This window comes from Spea bombifrons, chromosome 9 (assembly GCF_027358695.1).
Source record: "Spea bombifrons isolate aSpeBom1 chromosome 9, aSpeBom1.2.pri, whole genome shotgun sequence".
Classification (NCBI taxonomy): Eukaryota; Metazoa; Chordata; class Amphibia; order Anura; family Pelobatidae; genus Spea; species Spea bombifrons.
In genome coordinates this window covers 17,519,848-17,540,420 of record NC_071095.1, presented here as the reverse complement: position 1 = coordinate 17,540,420, position 20,573 = coordinate 17,519,848, and the positions used below count along the sequence as shown (strand labels likewise).

Here is a 20,573-nt window from a genome sequence, read left to right as displayed (position 1 = left end):
CTTACTAGGTCCTTGGTCTTATATTCAGGATAGCTCTATGTCAATTCTATGCAGGCTGATGTCCCCTCCCTGGATTAATGTCTACCACTTCTCCTCGAAGACTATTCCATTTATCCACCAACTCTTGGCTTCTTGCTCCAGATCTATTTTCATTTCAACTTTCATCTACACCTGCGTTCTTTTAATTGGAACTTTTTTAAAGTTCATGATCTGTATTAAGGAAAACCCCCCGCTCGGCACGTGTTTAGAAGTAAGTCTGTGGTCTTACTTGTCATTGCGGTATTCTCCGTTTTTGTGGACTTGATTTTCAAGCGTAAAGTTGAAGTTGAAATTCACCATTTTCTCGCCTGTGAAATACTTGGTGCGAGAGGCGTAATCGATGTTCTGCAAATGTTTTATCATGTCTGGGAACCAAACCGTCAACCCGTAATAACTGAGGCAAGAGGAAAGAAAGAGAAAAAAAAGCACAAAGAGGGTAAAGAAACCATCCTTTAAACATCCTTCACTGATGCTTTGCCCTGCATTTATCAATAATCAGATCCAGCTATGTTGACATTGTGGTGTACGACTGGTGTTAGGAAAATATATCAGGTGACCAGTAGGAGGCAGGAGTGTGCTAGAAACACATAAGCACCATCGGAAGGTGATCTTCTGGAACCCCCATGTTCTTATACATACACGTCACTGGGAGGCAGTCATTTTGGTACACTTCTGAAGCAAGAGGCCATATTAACTGCTGTACACCCTGCTCCAATACTTAGATAAAGACCCTTTTGATGGAAAAAAGATACCAAAAAGAGTAGGACCTCTTTGCCGCTTTGACCAGATCTAGAATCCACCACCATCCACACCAGGGCCAGCCCTAGGGTTTCAAAAAACCCAGGTGAAACATAGTAACATAGTAATTTAGGTTGAAAAGACAGACACGCCCATCAAGGTCAACCTCGCTGGTCCCGAAGAGCCAAAAACCCTACTTTGAAGAGATATCTAATGGCGGCACCAAAATGACTTCCAACTTCTCACTGGATCAACAAACTATAACCAATCATGTCCTTATCACCCCTTAGATCCCTGGATATTCTACTTTGGTAAGAATGCGCATCGATATTTCATTGAAGTACTTCAAAGCAATGTTTTTTTCGTGTAACCCTTTTCACTTTTTACATCTCTTTTATTGCCACGAATTTAGGAAGAATATATCCAGTTATCATGCATATCCTGATAACAGGACGTTACTATGACTGCTCTCATGGTATATACACAAAGTATTGCTTATTGTAGTCTGTAAACACTGTAAATTGTAAAATGTGTCAGGTCGTCTAATATATAGGCCTGTATTTTTCAATATAGCCTCCTTTGTTGTGCCTGTAAAATGCATCACGCAAAGACTTTCAATTATTTACTCTTCAAACATCTATTCACATTATTGGTCCCAGTGTCGCCCGCAAGGCGATATAACTTCATTAGCTAGTGATCGCTGCTGTTTTTAATGTGCATCTAAGGAACGGGAACCGGTAAGTGGGAATAAGGCGTTTTAATTACCTCGCTGACACTTTGAATTAACAGCTATTTGGGGGAATCAATTTAGAAGCCTCAATCTAGATTAGAACGTGCAGACATTACTCGGCGCTCATGGCAGAGCGGCATCTAACCAGCTTCTTCTTTAGCTGTGAAACCCTCAATCGGCCCTATGGAAAAACAGCATCCTAATCAAGGATGCTTCTAAAAATCCAGGCATTTTTTTAATTTAAAAATTCCAATTTCAAAACTGCTCAGAGACCACAGTGTTCAATCTTTATAGCGTGTCTTTACAATTTGCAGTCAAATTGTAATGGATTCAAATGCAGTGGGGAAGAAAATATGATTTACTAATGTCTTTTTGTAGACTACAGCGTGAACTGTCCAAGTGCCGTGTGATCAATGTTAATAAATCTGTATGGGATTTGTGCTTTCAAAAGACCAACGCGTTTTAATCTTTGCGCTTTGCCAGCTACAACTTTTTTTTTGAAAAATGATCTGTTTCTTCTGTTAAACAATCATTGGAACAATTAAGTAGAGAGATTCATTTATTCTCCCCCTGAGGCTTAGTTCTTTGCCATCTGGGAAGTTGTGATAAGATACTGTCCTTTTTTTTTCCGTAGTATTTGATCTGTGAAAAAATCACAAGCCTGTAATGCTCAGAAGTGTCAACAAAACCTCACGCTTCTCAATCCATATGCCATCAAATGAGTTAATCTAGAGTAGTCCCAATCCCAGTCCCAACACTGGCTTTACTAGTTCTAGAGTAGACATGTAATTAAATCCCCGCTATCCATCTCGCTAGTTCTAGAGTAATCATCTACCTAATCTAGCTAAGGCAAGTTTCCTAACCAAGGTCTCACCATTCACTTTGTTATCTCCTCAGTGTAAGTCCCATAACTCATCTTAATAGCTCCAGTCTAATCTCTCACCAATAAGAGTTCCACCGCTCATTTTACTGGTTCCAGATCAGTAACACCGCCATCCTGTATCCCATCTCTCATCCAACTATATCTGGTGTCGTCATTGTCCAGATTTGGAACCACCAGATTCCAAATCGAGTCTCAACACTCCTCTTACTATTTTGAGTGGAAGGTTAGGTTAAATATTTCTGCATTAACACCTAGGCTGGATACCAAGAAAAGACAGGAGGTCACCGTAGTAATCTAGATCAGTTCTTGAAACTTCCCAAATTCAGAAAATAGTTCTTCTGAGTAAAAATACCTTCACTGAGAAATCTCATGAAATTCTGGTTGTAACCTTGTTGCTGTTAATAGACACTATTTCTCACCCAGCGTTGTCTTAATTCAGCACACCATACATTTGCGACTACTGATTGCCTTGTTTTATTTCCCCTTGTGAGCATCAACTAAAACAATAATTACATTTGTTTTAAAATGACATGTAATATTCTATGCATCGGGCAAATCATACGCTGTTGTGTTTTTTTCCAAAACAATTTCTTTATATCAGTTTGTAATTCCTGGCAGAGAGGAAGGAAATGCGTGCGCTCCAGATAAGGTGTTGTCAAGATTAATTAAAGGCAAAGTATCTGAGGGCTGGAGGCGCCTTGCAGGCGTTCTGCCCCAGCGGTATGAAGACACACTTCATGTCACGACTGTTCCAGAAAACCACAAAGGCAGACAGATCTGCAAGTTCAAAGGTTCTGTGGAGATTCTCTTTAAACAGCAAAATAAGATTTAGCACAGGGATAAAAAGCCAACAAAAACTCAACCTACCCTTCCTCAAGATTGCATTAAGCATGTGATATCAACATATTCGCTATAGAACCTTAGGTTATAGATGAACAAATTGGTTTAGAGTGTAGCATCTTAAAACTACTCATTAGTTATGCACTGGATAGTGTGGAACTAGTTTTAAGATGACATTGATTCCAGATTTTAGATGTGGAGGAACTCAGCAGCACTAAGGTGTTAGACTACATGGACTACATGAGCTGAGCCCAGCAGCTCACTATAGAGTTAAGCTAAATGAAATAAGTACATTTCATAGGTGACTGTTCCTCTTTGCATTCCACTACATTTTACGGTTGCCTTCTTACCTGAATGACATAGTGAACCAAACAGCCATCATCATCAAGGTGATACGCCGATATTCTGGAGCAAAGCACTGGTGGAAGTTAGCCCAGACCTGAAAACACATAAATAGTGAGATGTTGATTGTTAATACAAAATTGTTGGATTAACTAATTGTACTCAATTAGTCCTATAGAAGGACAGTCTCCCGCGGCCCCATGGGTTCCTGAAGTGCTTAGATGCTTGGTTAAGTCACTCTTGCTATCCACAGGGACTGAACTCACAATGACAATCCAATCCTACCTGTTGTGTTAAGTTGAGAAGTCGAATCATCCAGCGCCGATACCAGGTGCCTGTGTCTGACTGAATCTCAATAAGTTCATCTTCCTGTTTAATGGTCTTTATCTGTGTCACCTAGAATTAAAAAACGCAACACTGTATTACCTGCTAGGACTCTAGGTTCGGGAAAGGGTGCTCAGTTTGCTCGATAAAGATGTTAATATTAAAGACAAATGGAATCAGCCTTGGGCTGATCCTGCCAGCAGGAGCTGAGCTGTGCATTAAGAGTAATCCAATTGTAATCTCCAGTTCTGCTCCTTAGGTCGGGAGCAAAAGTTACATCTCAGACTCACATATCAGATGTATTTCATTGCTTCATTCAGGACTAAGATAATGTGGAATGCATGCGTTTATAGGTGTTTGAATGAAAGTCTCCTTACAGAAAACACTCTCTCAGGGTGGCCTTTGGCCCTCATGTTGGTATCATGAACTTGCTTCAGCACCATCCAAGCTTCGTCGTGTTTCCCATTCTGGAAAAGGAAGATTTAAAGATGGATTTATTACACAAATGAAGACTTCATACAACTATATGCCAGCAGCAACACGTGAGGGAAGCCAGATTGTCATCCCAGTGCATTGGTAGTTTTGTTCTCTTATGTGCTTCTAAGTTCCTGATTCCAAAAAAGACACAAAAATTCCAATGTTCCAAAGCATTCTTATTTGTAGATTTCCTTCCCTGTGAAACTTTTCTCCAAATGCATTTATGTGCATAAAGAGATCGTGTAAAGGTCTGTGATATGAACAGACCTTGTAGACAGTTAATAATCTTTGTAATGGGACTTGGAGACTGCAGGATGTATTCCCAAAGCTATACTTTTCTAGGTACGCCACGGTTTTGCTCATACTTTTTTGGCCATGAGAAGGAATAAATATTTTTTTTTATTGAAAATATTATTTTCATATAGAAAATGCCAGATGCCATCTTACCTCCAAGTAAAAACGAGGACTTTCAGGCATAGTCGTGAGAGCCCCAATGGCAAACACGGAAGGGAATGCGCACACTAACACGAACACCCGCCAGCTATGGAACTGGTATGCAGAACCCATCTGGAAACTCCATCCTGCAAGGAATGCAAAGTGTAACTGGTCAAAATGTACCGTAGAGCAGAGGAAAAATAATGAAGGAATAACAGGAGCCATATATATATGGATGTGCTAATAGCTCGACGATTCATATAACGTGATATGAGTGAAGAATATCTGAGGCTTCACGCACTAACTTATTTATGAAAATAATTCTTTCACTTGATCAAGACAGTGAATAACCTATTTTCTTTTGGTCATAGAAAACAAGGTCGGATACTTCATTTATACATCAAGATACAGGGAGTAAAAATATAAATACAATTCCTAAAGCAAAACATTTGTGATTAATAAAGCTATTTTTGTCTCTGGAACCTTTGCAGACCATGAAGGTCTAATGCCAACTCATCTGTTCCCACTCCTTACCATAATGAGGAATGATGGCCCAAGCCATCGCCGAAGCATAGATTCCCCCGATCATCCAGAACATGCACAGCCAGCTCAGGTGCTCTCCTCGCTTTTCCTGAGCCAGAAACTCAGAGAAATACGAGAACACGATAGGGATTGATCCTCCGATTCTAGGATGAAGACAATGAGAAACAGAATTACTGGCCAGGAAGAGCCTGCATGACGTCAGCGTGTGGGAGACTGGTGGGGAGATAACATGTCCTGGGACACGCACTTAAGAAATGGATATAGAGCGGTAGGGAGATGGACAGGAAACTAAAAGCAGGTCTCTCTGTGGTGGCAAAGTGGTTGGGACACTGGACATAAAGTGGCTGATGCATAATTTCATCACCATGCTACCCGTGTATATAGACAGAGATGTGCCATGACTGGACAAGAGGTAGGTGCCCCAATGGTCGAAAGGCAAAACGTTGCCAAACATGCACAAAGGAGACATTGAATGAGCTAATAATTGGATGGATTTGTACACACATTGTTGGATAAGAAATACTCACCCAACTCCAGAAAGAAGTCTGCAGAACAAGAAGGTTCCATATCCTTGGACAAACGAGGAGAAGAAGGCAAAGACACTGTTTACGGAGAGCGCCATTAGCAGACATTGCTTGCGCCCAAGGCGATCAGCCAGTCCCCCCCACAGGAATGCACCAACCATCATCCCAAGGTACACGATGAGGCCTGCAAAAAGAGTATGAGAGTCATCTTTCCAAATGCAGAAGAATCTGTAATATACAGCTTCATAGGGATGTATGTTCAACAATGCAATGGATCTTAAGATATCAAATTAGTTTCTTTTCTTTGTCATCTAATTAATCCTCCCTTTCTTGGCAGACCAACTCTTTCCAGAGTCCTGCACCGGTTCTGGAACAAATTAGAGCATTTTAAAACCTATGTAGCAACCAGCTAAGCATTCGCAAATCATTTTGACATAACACAGTCCCTCTAACAGAAGCAAAAGTAAGAGTCCTGACCTAACATAGAATCTGCTACCAGATAAGACCCATTCGGACCTTCTAGTCGGCCTGTTTTTCCTGCTTTAAAGACTCAAACCTATCCCATGGATGTTCAAACCCCCTCACTAGATTAATCTCTGCCACTTCTGCTGGGAGGTTGTGTCACTTATGTACCACCTTGTCAATAAAGTAAAACTTTATTACTTTACATCTAAGCCTACGTTATATCTGTGTGAATTTTAAACTGGGGCACCATTTATATAATTATAATGAGGACTTATTATAAAGCAGTTCTAATGTTACGGAGTATGTTCCAGTGATAAATACGTTTTGTGTGGGAGGCAGGGGGATATTCCAGTAGGGAAGCAGGATAACATATAATGTTTAATAATGTATTCTGGCTTTCTCAAGCTACAGTCTGGGAGTCATGAGAGTAGAAGTTCAGCAACAGTTTGAGACTCCCCAACTAAGCCTACTTGAAATAGTCGTTTCATGTCAAACTCCCATAATTAATACTATGCAGAGTCTGAGGGTCATAGGAGTTGAACTTCTCATACCCTGTAGTGTAAAGCCCCGTTTCCTTGCTTTAGGCCACGCCCCCATGGAAGACCCCAGTCCTACCAGACCAGTCTGAGCTTGTTAGTTGAGGAGCCCCCAGGACCCTGGATGTTAGGTAAGGGGGGCACTGCCACATGTGGGGGTATTCACTGTATGTAGTGGGGGAGGGGGTCTTGTGCAATCACTGGGAGCTGATTAAGTACACAGTCTGGGTACAGGGACATGACTGCAAACAGCTAATGTCGTGACAATGCGGCAATAATGTTGAGCTGCCTTTCGGTGTCCCTTGAAATACTATTTATACCAGTGGAAATGGAGATGTATTATTTTATTTTCTGATTGGTTTCGCCGGGCATGTATAAATCATGGAGCCCCCTGTGTTATCTGCGCTGTATAAAGCTCTGTGATCGGGAGCAAGCGCATGTATTTGCCTCATTGCTTGAGGGTCCGTGCTGACATATTGTGTTATGGAAAGGAGATTCAATAGGCACAGGGCCTCAGCGCAGGTGGTAATAGTTAATCATGTTTCTGGCCCACCTGCGCTGGGATGTCGCTGTATGGTCCTTCTCTGTAATGGGATACATTATGTTTGGGAATGTAAAGAATACCAAGGTTCTGCATTTGTGTGTTTGTTTGGTTGGAATCTCAAAATATTGTTGTTTGCTTTGCTGGTGATAAACACAATATGTAGCAAAGCCAGAGAGCTGAGTCATTGAGGAAGCCAGTAACGTTTTAAGAAATAAAAAGCATATTAACATCGTAATTATACATCTGTGTCTTTATCCATTGAACCGGGGCTCCACATATCAATATGGGCCCTAAGAAGCTGTTCAGAGGGCAGCCTTCTATAACCTGCTTGGTTGCTGTCTGTAGTATAGTTATGTACTTGTTGTCTGTATAGTTATGTAGTTGTTGTCTGTATAGTTATGTAGTTTTCTGTAGAGTTATGTAGTTGTCTGTATAGTTATGTAGTTGTTGTCTGTATAGTTATGTAGTTGTTGTCTGTATAGTTATGTAGTTGTTGTCTGTATAGTTATGTAGTTGTTGTCTGTATAGTTATGTAGTAGTTGTAGTTGTCTGTATAGTTATGTAGTTGTCTGTATAGTTATGTAGTAGTTGTCTGTATAGTTATGTAGTTGTTGTCTGTATAGTTATGTAGTAGTTGTCTGTATAGTTATGTAGTAGCTGTCTGTATAGTTATGTAGTTGTTGTCTGTATAGTTATGTAGTTGTCTGTATAGTTATGTAGTAGTTGTCTGTATAGTTATGTACTTGTTGTCTGTATAGTTATGTAGTAGTTGTCTGTATAGTTATGTAGTAGTTGTCTGTATAGTTATGTACTTGTTGTCTGTATAGTTATGTACTTGTTGTCTGTATAGTTATGTAGTTGTCTGTATAGTTATGTAGTTTTCTGTATAGTTATGTACTTGTTGTCTGTATAGTTATGTAGTAGTTGTCTGTATAGTTATGTAGTAGTTGTCTGTATAGTTATGTACTTGTTGTCTGTATAGTTATGTACTTGTTGTCTGTATAGTTATGTAGTTGTCTGTATAGTTATGTAGTTTTCTGTATAGTTATGTACTTGTTGTCTGTATAGTTATGTAGTAGTTGTCTGTATAGTTATGTAGTAGTTGTCTGTATAGTTATGTAGTAGCTGTCTGTATAGTTATGTAGTAGTTGTCTGTATAGTTATGTAGTTGTCTGTATAGTTATGTAGTAGTTGTCTGTATAGTTATGTACTTGTTGTCTGTATAGTTATGTAGTAGTTGTCTGTATAGTTATGTAGTAGTTGTCTGTATAGTTATGTACTTGTTGTCTGTATAGTTATGTACTTGTTGTCTGTATAGTTATGTAGTTGTTGTCTGTATAGTTATGTAGTAGTTGTAGTTGTCTGTATAGTTATGTAGTTGTCTGTATAGTTATGTAGTAGTTGTCTGTATAGTTATGTACTTGTTGTCTGTAAAGTTATGTACTTGTTGTCTGTATAGTTATGTAGTTGTCTGTATAGTTATGTAGTTGTCTGTATAGTTATGTACTTGTTGTCTGTATAGTTATGTACTTGTTGTATACTACAGTATGTTCAAGAAAAGAGGCTAAGCACACTGACTTCTGTCCTAAAGAGCTTGCAATCATCACTTCATTCACCTTTTCCTTGCAGTAGTATCACCACCATTAGGGGTTAATGCTTTTTATCCTCAGTGTTAATTTTGAGAAAGCAAAGATGTCAGAGATGCACCCGCAGGGATAATACTCCTGCGCGTTCTCGCTTCGGAAAGCTTTATATTGAGCCGTTAAAAGTAGATCTCTCACTTCTTCCACGCGGGGGAGCGGACAGACCTGTCTACAGCTAGCTGTATTTTTATTTCCCAATTGTCAGCGCGTACACTCCGCTTTCCCCATAAGATTTGGCATTTCAAGCTCCACATGAGTACAGCGCTGTAGGCAGCCTCTGATGCGTGTCTGGTACCCCTGCTAGCATGTGGGCAGAGATGGGTTAAGGCTCTGTAGCTCTATAGGTTTTATAACAATTCACTAAATGGGGGGTTGCACTTGGGGGCATAACGGACACATAAAAGTCAATGGCGTAGATATTGAGAACATGGTGCCTACAGTCCCACAACTGACATATCTTGATTCTGAGGCTTTCTGGCAGCCGTGCCCGCACAATTCCCGTATCAGGCACAGTACACGTGCTGGTGACCGAAGCGTGTCAAGACAGCAAGCGCTCCTTTTTTCAGCCCCTCTTTTGTGGGAGCTCAGAATATTTGCAGGGTATGGGGGTATCACAGCCCTAAAAGCCCCAATAATGTATATAGAAACAGCAGCTAACGTCTTTATAAATTCAACTATGTGAATAAAATCACTTATTGTTCTTAGAAACAAAAATAGCGATCAATAGGTCACACTAGTCTTGGCCCCATCAACCCCTCTACCCACAACCCCAAAAACAAGCTTTTTGGCTATTTTGAAATGTTAAGAGGTATCTTTTCCTACACACGGGATGTGATGGTTGATGGTCCTAATTTAAAGGACCCTTCCTTGGGACGTGGCTGTAATGTACCGATTATTAGCTACAGCTGCTTTTTGGGATTAAAAAAACCCAACTCACTGATAAATATTATATTTCATTCATGCCGTCTGAGAAAAAAAAAAACAACACATCAATATTTGCTACAAAACAGAAATCCCACTGGAGAATTTCAGCATGAATATGTAATGAGGACTAAATAGAAACCCTGAAGGCGATTTGTAGAATACATGTTTGTAAAAAATAAAAATTAACCGGCCCTTTTCCAGAAGGAATGTGCTGCCTTAGCTTTGGCAGAGTTGTAGGCCCTTTTGCAGTCGGGAAGGGGGGTTAAATGTGGATTTTCTTTTTTTGCCCCCTCCCTCAGGGGCTCTGAGTCAGCATCAGCAGCGGGCGGCCTGCGGAGCGTGGAATTTATTCTGATTGATTTGTTGCGATGTGATCCCCTAGCCCTGCTGAATGAGATGGAAGGACTGAATAGCGCCCCATATAATAGGGAGCGTGGTGAGGGTCTGTAGCAAAAGAAGGGGGTCACCTTGTGTTTTGGCGCAGTGTTTGATTACTAATTACAAATGGCAAAATACAGTCATATCGGCAATTTTTGTTTTGCACCCTAGGGAGCTATGAACTCTTCCCAGGTGTTTAACCTTGATGTTTTAGATCCTCTGCGTCTGGTTGTACTTTATCCTAACCATGTTAAGTGGACAAGCTCAAGGTCCAGTAGTTGTGCATAAAAAGGTCCAGTGTTAAGATGTCTTATATCCATATGTGATGTATCCTGGCCTAGGATTAATGCAGCAGGTCCAGGGGGCAGCAGCCCCAGGGGACAGCAGCCCCAGGTCATACTCCAACACCCCGAAGTGTGGGGTGCAGGCAGTGCTGTCGTGTGATACGCATAGGACAGCACCAAAGTTAAATACATCACTGAGCTCCATAGGAACCAGCATAATGGTCTAATCAGCAATGACATCACTTGGTTGCTATGGTGATAAGACCACTTTTCAAACTTTGCACTTTTTACTAATAAAAAAATTTCACGCAAATTATACATTTTTTCTAAAGCTCCAAAATAGAGTTTAATAAAATCCACAGGTCCCCTACGGTTACCAAATGGTTACTCTGCCACATTTCTTAACATACCAATTTATTTGGCTAACGAACCCTAACAGGACGCTTCATCGGTTGCATTAATGACAGGCTTGGAGGGAAGCATTTTCTAGTTGCTCAGACGTTCCCATTGAAATATCCGGAAATCACAGTAATCAGCGCGTCTCGCGCAGCCCGTGTCAGCGGCAGGATGCAGCTGAAACACAAAACCCGACGCCACCCCCTAGAAACGTTTCAACGTCTCTTTTTGGAGTTCTAATTACTAAGCGCGTTAATAAAAATGCAGGTAGCCAATGCCTTGGCAACGTCTGGTCTGCCTGCTCTGCCTGCTCTGTGCCGTCTGAGATGTTTGATTTGGGTTGTTTAGCCCTTAGGCAAGCGGTTGTCATAAATGGAGGACCCATCCGTCATCTAGATGACCAATGCATCTGCAAAGCATGTCTGTGTTCTGCCGTAATAATGATGATGTTATATCTCCAATGCAACCTACACAGGGGCATAGAAAACAATTATTCCGCGTGGATCATTACTTTTCACTCATGGAGACATTGATGCCCATTGACCCATGCACAAATGTATACATGAATATATACGCAGGCATTTCAATAGGGAGTGGGATGGGGCAATCTAAAATGTGACTGATGACTGATAAAGGCTTGAGTCCTTATTAATAGAAGTGAAGTTGGCAGATTTTTCCCGTATAGATGCTAGATAGGTCTTCATAGTTTGGCTTCTCCGTCTTGTATGTCTTTCTGTGACCCTCCTACTCATAACGCAGGAAGCGGGCTTTGTGCGCTTTGCTGCAGTCAATATACGAGCACCTGTTTTCCGCATTATAGGGAAAGGCTCCCAGTAACCCAGGTTTGGTTGGGAGGGAGCAGGAAGCTGTGTGTGACATCCTATCAAAGCTGACCTACTTTTCACAAAGCAACAAATTCAGTCATTTAAATCAGCACACATGGACTGTTTCCCATCCACTCGATTTGCTACGGTTCATTTTCGTTTGCTAGTCACTTAGATTTCTGTGTGGGTGTGCGGATGGGTTCGCTCTTGCCCGGAGCCTACAGTAACTTTCCAGGCTTTTTGGATAAGCTTCTAGCCATGTGTCCCTGGTTTTTCCACCCTGAAATGTATGTGTATATATATATATATATATATATATATATATATATATATATATCATTTTTATTAATTTATTTTAGTCTATTTGCAAATGTTCATCATTTAAAAAAATATTTTTTTTCATGAGTTCATTGAATATTTTAGCGGGAGCTAAATGGAAGAAAGCTGAGTTGGGTGGTGTGGCAAAGGACCTCTCTATAAACAAGGACCACCAGGATGTGGATGTGGATCTCTTGATTCCAAACTGGATTTGTCTTTATATTTATATTTTTATTTTCTTCTGATCTTTTACTATAACATTTGGAAGAAATACCAACACCAGTTCTTTCATCCTGCCCCAGTAACTTGTCTTTACAGCATATAACATTTGCCAGGATGCACCTGACTTGATCTTAATGGCAAGCTGTCATTTTTAGATCAGGAAAATTCTCCATCTACATATCAGTCTGATCTCTCACTTCAGTTCTGGACTGTCCTTTCGGATCGGATCAGACTGATATGTAGATGGCGATTATTTTTTGCTGTAATGGCATAAGATAGCTAATATTTGAGATGCTCCAAAGCAGGGACACACTGTAGGGCAGGCTGGGAAGCGGCTGTCTGTTCTTGGTGAGCAACTCATCTTTGTTTGGCATTTCACCCTTCAGGGATCTCTTGGGGTTCACCACAAGTGTAATGGTGAGTCTAGAAGTGGACCTCCTTGATCTCTTGTGCCTAAAAGGATATCAACTGTATACCACTGATGAAATTTATGTCATGGGTTCTTGGTTTCCTTGTGCAAACAAAATGTGCCTCTGATTTCAGTTGTGGACTGCACTTTTGGGTAGGATCAGGCAGGCTAAAGAGTAGCTGTCTGTTCTCGGTGAGCATGTCATATAGAAACATAGAAACATAGAAAGTGACGGCAGATAAGAGCCAGAAGGCCCATCCAGTCTGCCCAACCTCTGAGTACTCTCCTTTAGTACTTGCCCTTATCCTATATCTAGCTTGGCATTATGCCTATCCCATGCTAGCTTAAACGACTTTACTGTATTAACATCTACCACTTCCACTGGGAGGCTATTCCATGCGTCCACTACCCTTTCCGTAAAGTAATATTTTCTGATGTTACCATTAAACCTTTGCCCCTCTAGTTTATGCTTGTGTCCTCTTGTTACGGTTTTATTTCTTCTTTTAAATAAACTTTCTTCCTTTACTTTGTTGATTCCCTTTAAGTATTTAAATGTTTCTATCATATCCCCCCTGTCCCGTCTTTTTTCCAGGCTATATAGGTTAAGATCCTTTAACCTGTCCTGGTAAGGTTTATTTTGTAATCCATAAACCATTTTAGTAGCCCTTCTCTGCACTTTCTCCAACATATCTATATCCTTCTGGAGATATGGTCTCCAGTACTGTACACAATACTCCAAGTGAGGTCTCACCAGTGATCTGTACAGCGGCATGAGCACTTCCCTCTTTCTACTGCTAATACCTCTCGCTATACAACCAAGCATTCTGCTAGCATTACCTGCTGCTCTACTGCATTGTCTACCTACCTTTAAATCCTCAGAAATAATTACCCCTAAATCCCTTTCCTCACACGTTGAGATTAGGACAGTACCAAATAGTCTATACTCTGCCCTTGGGTTTTTATGCCCCAGGTGCATTACTTTGCATTTATCCACGTTAAATGCCAATTGCCACAGCTCTGACCATTTTTCCAGCTTACCTAGATCGTTTGCCATTTGGCTTCTTCCTCCAGGAACATCAACCCTGTTGCAAATTTTTGTGTCGTCGGCAAATAAACATACCTTTCCATCAACACCATCTGCAATATCACTAATGAAAATATTAAAGAGAATGGGTCCAAGTACAGATCCCTGAGGTATCCCACTGGTAACAAAACCTTGCTCTGAATATACGCCATTGACTACAACCCTCTGTTTTCTGTCACTCAGCCACTCCTTAATCCATTCAACAACATTGGGATCTAAACCCAGAGATTGCAGTTTATTTATATTCTTTTTGTACGGCTTTTTTTAAATCTCCCTTATGTACTTGCTATACAGTGGCTTTTATATGGCGAGCGCAGCTAAATATGAATGAATCGCGCATATACTCTAGGCACAAATCCAGGTCGCCTGGAAGAAGAAGTGTTCTAAAGCTCCGTTCCCTGTTGGATTCTAAGAGATCGATAAACTCTGTAGTTTGTGAAGGAGATTTCTGGCCTCTCGGACATAGAATGCCAGGCAGATCAAAGAGTGTTTTTACCCTCTCTTCGTACTGAGCTTGCAGGTTTCCCTAGAAGAATCTGAAGGTCATTTGTAAGGTAGAACTTGGAAGGGTTAATTGGTGTGGTCAACGTATTGCCACAGGAAATAGTAACAGAGACTCTGAAGCTTCTGCAGATGTTCTCTCATCAGTAACCCATAAGCTCCAAGAGTGCCTGTTTAGGAGGGACAGTCTCTCTTCCTTGATGTCCCTCTTTTGTAGAAGCTAAGAGTGTTTGCTGAGTGTGAGTATCATGTGGTTCTACAGCATATATTATAGGTTCAGCCAAAAGGCAACTTTCAAACACTAGCTACACTTAGTAATAGACACACATAATTTTGTTTGCATCCAAGCCAATTTAATAGATTTACACACCGAGGGAATATACATAGCATATCCTGGCCTAGGCCTAGGGCAGCAGTCCCACTGCTGCAAAATCGGGCGGGAGGTTGCCCAAGAGGCCCTTTGTCGATCTCCTGAACTGGCCCATTTACACTATGGAGGCTGAGCCGGCTCAGCACAGCCTCCACAGACTGCCTTAGAAGGTCCTGTGCGCCTTTAAGGCACCGATTGCCAGGATATGACATCTTTTAATGCAGTGAAGACGCCAACTATGGAGGGGGCTACTGTCCTAGGTTGAGCCTAAGGCAGGGGTCCAGCTTGGCTTTACAAAAACATTAAATAACCCAGAAAAAAGGTATTTGTTTTTGCAGATGAGAATAATTTTCATTAATAACTACATTATTTGTCCATTTAGAATTGCCTTAAACAACAACAATTTGCATATGAATATACTGTTCATTACTTACCAAGCATGCCTTTGTTGGAGTCTGATAAGCACATGTCTTTCTCTGCGCTGGGCAACACGAACCCCACCACAAAAATCTCCACCCCGTCAGCCATCAAGGCGAGTCCAAGAACAAAGTAGAGTGTCCACTGAAACCGACCGTGTCCACATTCTTGAAGGATCAACTCATATTGTTGGGCAAGCTCCTCCTTGTCTTTTCTCCTTTGCCCTTCCAAATCTTCAAAGTCTTTGAACTCTGTTACTAGCTGCTGGTTATTAACGAGGTTGTCACCCTTCATAGAATCAGCCCGAGGGATTCCTTGATATTCTCCCTCGTAGATCTCATCATCTTCGTCGTGACCCTCTGTGGCATCACTTGATGCACCTTCTTCGTCATTAAGTGGGTCACCTCTATAATACCCATCCTGTGGCTGATAGTCATCGTCATCATCTTCTTCAAAACGCGTGTAGGAACGCTTTGTGTACTCATCCTGCACCTTGTCTACACCCCTGCCAACCTTCTTGGCTGCATGCTTCTTAACTTCCTTAGCGATATCCTTAGCCCCTCTTATAAATGCAGTCCGGTCTTTAAATGCTTCATCCATGGTTACTTTTAAAAGATTTTTCTATTAAAAACTAAATATTAGAATTAGAGTCTTAAACTTTGGGGAAACTAATGTTTTTTTCAGGTCAGCTAATGCAGGCTTTAGTTTTCTAGAAATAAAAGTGAAGTTTCAGCACTGGTGTAGGCGGACAGCTCCTCCCTGATGCTGCTGGTGATGTACAAGTTTGGAAAACATCCCATTAGCGCCTTGAACAACAAAAGTCAATGTTCAGCGCTTGTGGGGCAAATCCTTGTTTTCGAACTTTGCAAGAAGTAAATGTTCCTCGATACGTTTAGCTCCTAAAAAGGAAAATTGTGGAAAATTTCAGTATGAAACATTATCTGTCAACATTATAGATCTGTAAGAGTACCAACCAAGAGCTTCATTTTGTTAGGTAGTCAGACATTCATAGGCAGTCAATATAAAATTAGAAATAATCCTGCAAGTAAAGCTGTGGCTGTGTGTGTTCCAAGGCATGTAAAACAAATATATAATACCTATATTATAATAATCAACGCTATTTAAAACATTTCTGCAAAGGAAACTCAAAAGTTTAAATATTTCTATTAAAGACCTGGAATGAGGTAGGAAAGGATTTTCAAGGGCAGGGAACTGAATACCTCTATGGCCAACATGCACATATGCAATGAACTATTATAGCAACATATGGGAAAATAGATACATTTTATTAAAGGGACAGTTCATCTGGACTCTGTTGCTATTGCCTAATAGACTGTAAGCTTACAATGGTAAGGCCGTCTTATCTTTCACTACCAGAATGTTAACATGTACGTATGGAAGTTAGACAGTGTTTAGGAGTTATATATATATATATATATATATATATATATATATATATATATATATATATATATATATATATATATATATATATATATAACAAACTCACCTTGCAGCAATGAGCTCTAGGCTACCCAGTACAGATAATAGGTAGTTTGGAGCTCATTAACAAACATTTAGGCTGTGTGTGTCCTAAACAAGTTAGAATTAGAAGGGACAGGACCCAATAAAACGGGACTGTCACAGGAAATTTGGGACTGTTGGCAGGTATGTGTGTGTGTGTGTATGCCTAATATATATATATATATATATATATATATATATACATATATATATACGTACACACCATTTCTAGAAAATGATGACCATGGGGTTTAAGGTGTCCCTTAGAGGATGAAGAGAGAGATAATAGAAGTGTGACACATGTTCCGTGTGGCGTTTTATCACTGTAAGCTATTTTTCTGTTTGTTAATATAAATGTTCTATATTTGATTCCCTTTGCATAACATTGTGAGTCACAAGAAAGGCCACTAAAAAAGTGTAATTATCCTCTGAGCTAAGATCAGACCTCGACGGATTAGATTGTGGAACTGGCTCGTCATTCTCAGAGTGTCTGTAAGAAAGCCACAGGCCAAAACGTGTAATCACTCAAAATGAGCCAAAAGGAATTAATTTCGCCAGGAAGAATTTATTACACAATGCAACGAATTTGCTGGCGCAGAATAAAATTATGCCTTGTATGCACACTCGCCAGTACACAGCAGCACTCGAGTCAGTAAACATTGTCTAAAACAGGGGAGTTACTAGGGCGAACGTTGCCCTGGGGCCCTCCAACTTCACCATGCAACATGTCCCACAGTGCTACCTTTGCCCCAAGCAGCTTATCAGTACCCCAGACAGCCTCCCTGTGTCAATTTTGCTCCAGCTCGTCATCTTATCTGTTCCATCTTTGCCTCCAAATAGCTTGTATGTGCCGTCATTGCCCCTTGCAATGTACATTATGGCACACATATGTAAAAACACTTACCCAAATTTACACATGCTAACACACATATTTACTCTCAACACTAACACACATATACACACTCTAACACGCACACTCCCTCCTTCACATGCTTATGCACACTTCACTTACACATACACATCTATGCTCACACAGAATTACACATACACATCCACATCCATACTCATACACTTATACATAGACATGCATGATCATATACACTTATACATACATATCCATGTTCACAAACACTTATACATAGATATGCATGATCACACACACTTATACATAGACATCCATTCTTGCATATACTTATACATAGACATTCATGCTCACATACGCTTACACATTGACAAGCATGCTCACATACGCTTATACATAGACAAGCATGCTCACATGCATACAAACATACATAACCCCTCTCTCCCTGTAGCCACTGCCTCATACTCGGCAAACATTCTGAGCTCCTAGAAAAGAGGTGCATCATGGGATTTGGGAACCAAACAGGGACTGGTCAAACTAAACGCATGTTCTACAACATTGTTTTCCTTCCTCCCCGTCCTTACTCTGTGCTGTGCAAAGAGTGGGTGTTATGCCTCCAGAGTAGCGATTAAATGCAGAGGAGTCACAGATAATCTGTACTGGAAAATCAGAAGTGAATATATAGGTGCAGCTCATCTGCAGCCAGCAAGTGTCTTTTATATGTACATCCATTCTTGAGAACCACAGTGATTATATGACATGAAAGGTGAAATTAATGAGGTTTCAAGTTGCTGTAGATGTAAGCAGAGGTGTGTCTGGACTGATAATATTTTAAATAATGGTTTTTATTTCTCCTATTGGTGGCGGCCATTTTAGTTTGTTCCCTTCACTTCCTGCTCTGCCTAACCACAGCTTTGTGCGCAGGAAGTGATGAAGCACATGGGGAAGTGGATAATAATAATAATGGCATATGTTATTCCAAATGTTATGTTCAGGTTTGGATACATTTAAAGAGCTGCTGGAAACATTACAAACACAATTTTGCTCAGTATTGATGTACTCACATACTCAGCATGCTCTTAAACAAACTGCAAATCGGAAGCTGGAGTGTAGAGTGTAGAGGAGGGGGAGGGATACGGTCAGCCTGGAGTCATCACTGCTGCCAAGTCTGCTTTAATCTTATCTCCCTCCGCCAGCTTTGGGTCCTTGTGTATTCTTTGTGTTACGCAGGATAAAGCAGAGCGATGCTGCAGCTCTCCTGTAAAGCCTGACAGCCCTTGTTTAATTGCATGCTAGAGAATCTACCCACACACTACAACGCATCTCGCCCCTTTGCTGCCTGAGGAAGAGGTTCACCCACAATGTAGTAAGATCATTTAAAAGACCAGGCAGACCCATTTGTTTCCTAATGGAATTGCACCCGTTCTCTGTGTCATCCAACTGACCAGGTTTAATGAATGTCAAGAGGTAGCGTGTCTCTCTTAGAAATGCCACTTGGCCATCACTGAAAGTGGGATCCTTTACTGGCTCTTAGAGGATCCCTGAACTAAAGTGGGATCATTTAATTTGGAATCTACTTCTCCCATGTGGAAAGGACACGAGAAGGCTTGATCATCAGCAGATAACATCTTGTAGCCTAAATGTAATTTTGTTGGGCTAGAACTCCCATCCACCCAAGATGATGAACAGACCTGTAGCCCAAGAACCACTGTAGGGTCTCTGATCACCCATCATTCTGTCTAGGGACGATCTCGTAATGACACCAAAAGGCTTGTGGACTTATGGTCAAGTGCATTCATGGCAGCAAGATGATGTTTATGATGGTGCAGGAAATGTCAGTCCAATGTGTGTCTATAGGGTTTTATTTTAATGTTCTTCCCATAAAAATATTATGAGAGGCATCACTCTTGTACCAAATTCACCTTGCTCATTGTAAACCTCATGAGAAAAACGAATTATGCCCCGTTATTAAAATTCCACAATTGAAACCAGTGTATGACTAAAAGAGTACATATTTTGATTTATTATATACGATTTGGGCTTTTGTTTTCAAAATTCATTTTGAAATGCATTTTTTATTGCTATAGTGTTTTCAAGAGGCTTTCTGAAAACATGCAGTAACGATACAAATTCAACGGAAAATTCACCGCAGCTTAAATACAGCTTTATTCTCTCCTCCTGCTGTATACTGTGACACAGTCAAGTGGCAGGTCGGCAAATACACTGGGTTCTTGCAAACTCTTAATCCAATGGTATAATAATGTAAACGGAGCAGTGAGTCACTTAGAGAACTACTTGTAAGCTTTTTATTGTTCCGTCAGCATCTGAACCCGTGGGATTTAGGAAAACAACCTCTGGTGCTTCGTAAACACCAGCTAAATTTTTATCTTGCATACTAAGACGGGGAGGATTAAATCATGTTTTAATTGGGTTTTGAGAACAAGCTGATTCTGCTTCTCTCAGTCTTTCTAAAGAAAATTGCCAAAGCCCAGCATTGTTAAAGGGGAAGTCCCATCAAAAAATAAAAATACTGCCCTCCTTCAGCATGAAACGCAGTACTGAATACAGTAATATCCCAATAAACTCCCTTTATCTGTAAACCTGAAAGTCCCCATTATTGTCAGTTATGCAATATTGTGGGTGACTTTTCCTGCTCACACACCACACTGAGCAGATACTTTATGGCAATGCTAACAAAGTCCGCTCCTTCATAGACTTCCATTAATCAGAGTGTCTGGCTGGGTGATTAGGACTGAGCCATTCTGTTTTTTTCCCCCACAGGCAGTATGATTGGACTCTGATAAAAGAGTGGGAATTCATGCAAACGGCTCATAAGCAGCTGCCTAAAAACATATTATGCATAAACTAGATCTTTATTTTATTTACACGGTTTAATTTACAGCCATTTCTTGCTGTTTCTATACACATTTATGGGGCGTTTATGGCTATGGAACCCTGTGATAACCTCATACCCCCCAAAAAACATTCTGAGCTCCA

The 20,573-nt window shown here is 40.6% G+C and overlaps 1 protein-coding gene across 1 annotated transcript in view; it reads right to left on the bottom strand.

Annotated features, from left to right (window-relative positions):
• Positions 1-20,573, bottom strand: part of SV2A (synaptic vesicle glycoprotein 2A) — a 32,881-nt gene that overhangs the window by 3,665 nt on the left and 8,643 nt on the right. The window contains exons 2-9 of the mRNA XM_053474318.1: positions 15,208-16,089; positions 5,879-6,059; positions 5,343-5,494; positions 4,821-4,954; positions 4,274-4,363; positions 3,858-3,968; positions 3,581-3,669; positions 269-433 (exon numbers count right to left, since the gene is read on the bottom strand). Coding sequence (XP_053330293.1) covers positions 269-433; positions 3,581-3,669; positions 3,858-3,968; positions 4,274-4,363; positions 4,821-4,954; positions 5,343-5,494; positions 5,879-6,059; positions 15,208-15,790 — 1,505 coding nt within the window. The 5' untranslated portion in view covers positions 15,791-16,089. The remainder of the gene's footprint in view (positions 1-268; positions 434-3,580; positions 3,670-3,857; positions 3,969-4,273; positions 4,364-4,820; positions 4,955-5,342; positions 5,495-5,878; positions 6,060-15,207; positions 16,090-20,573) is intronic.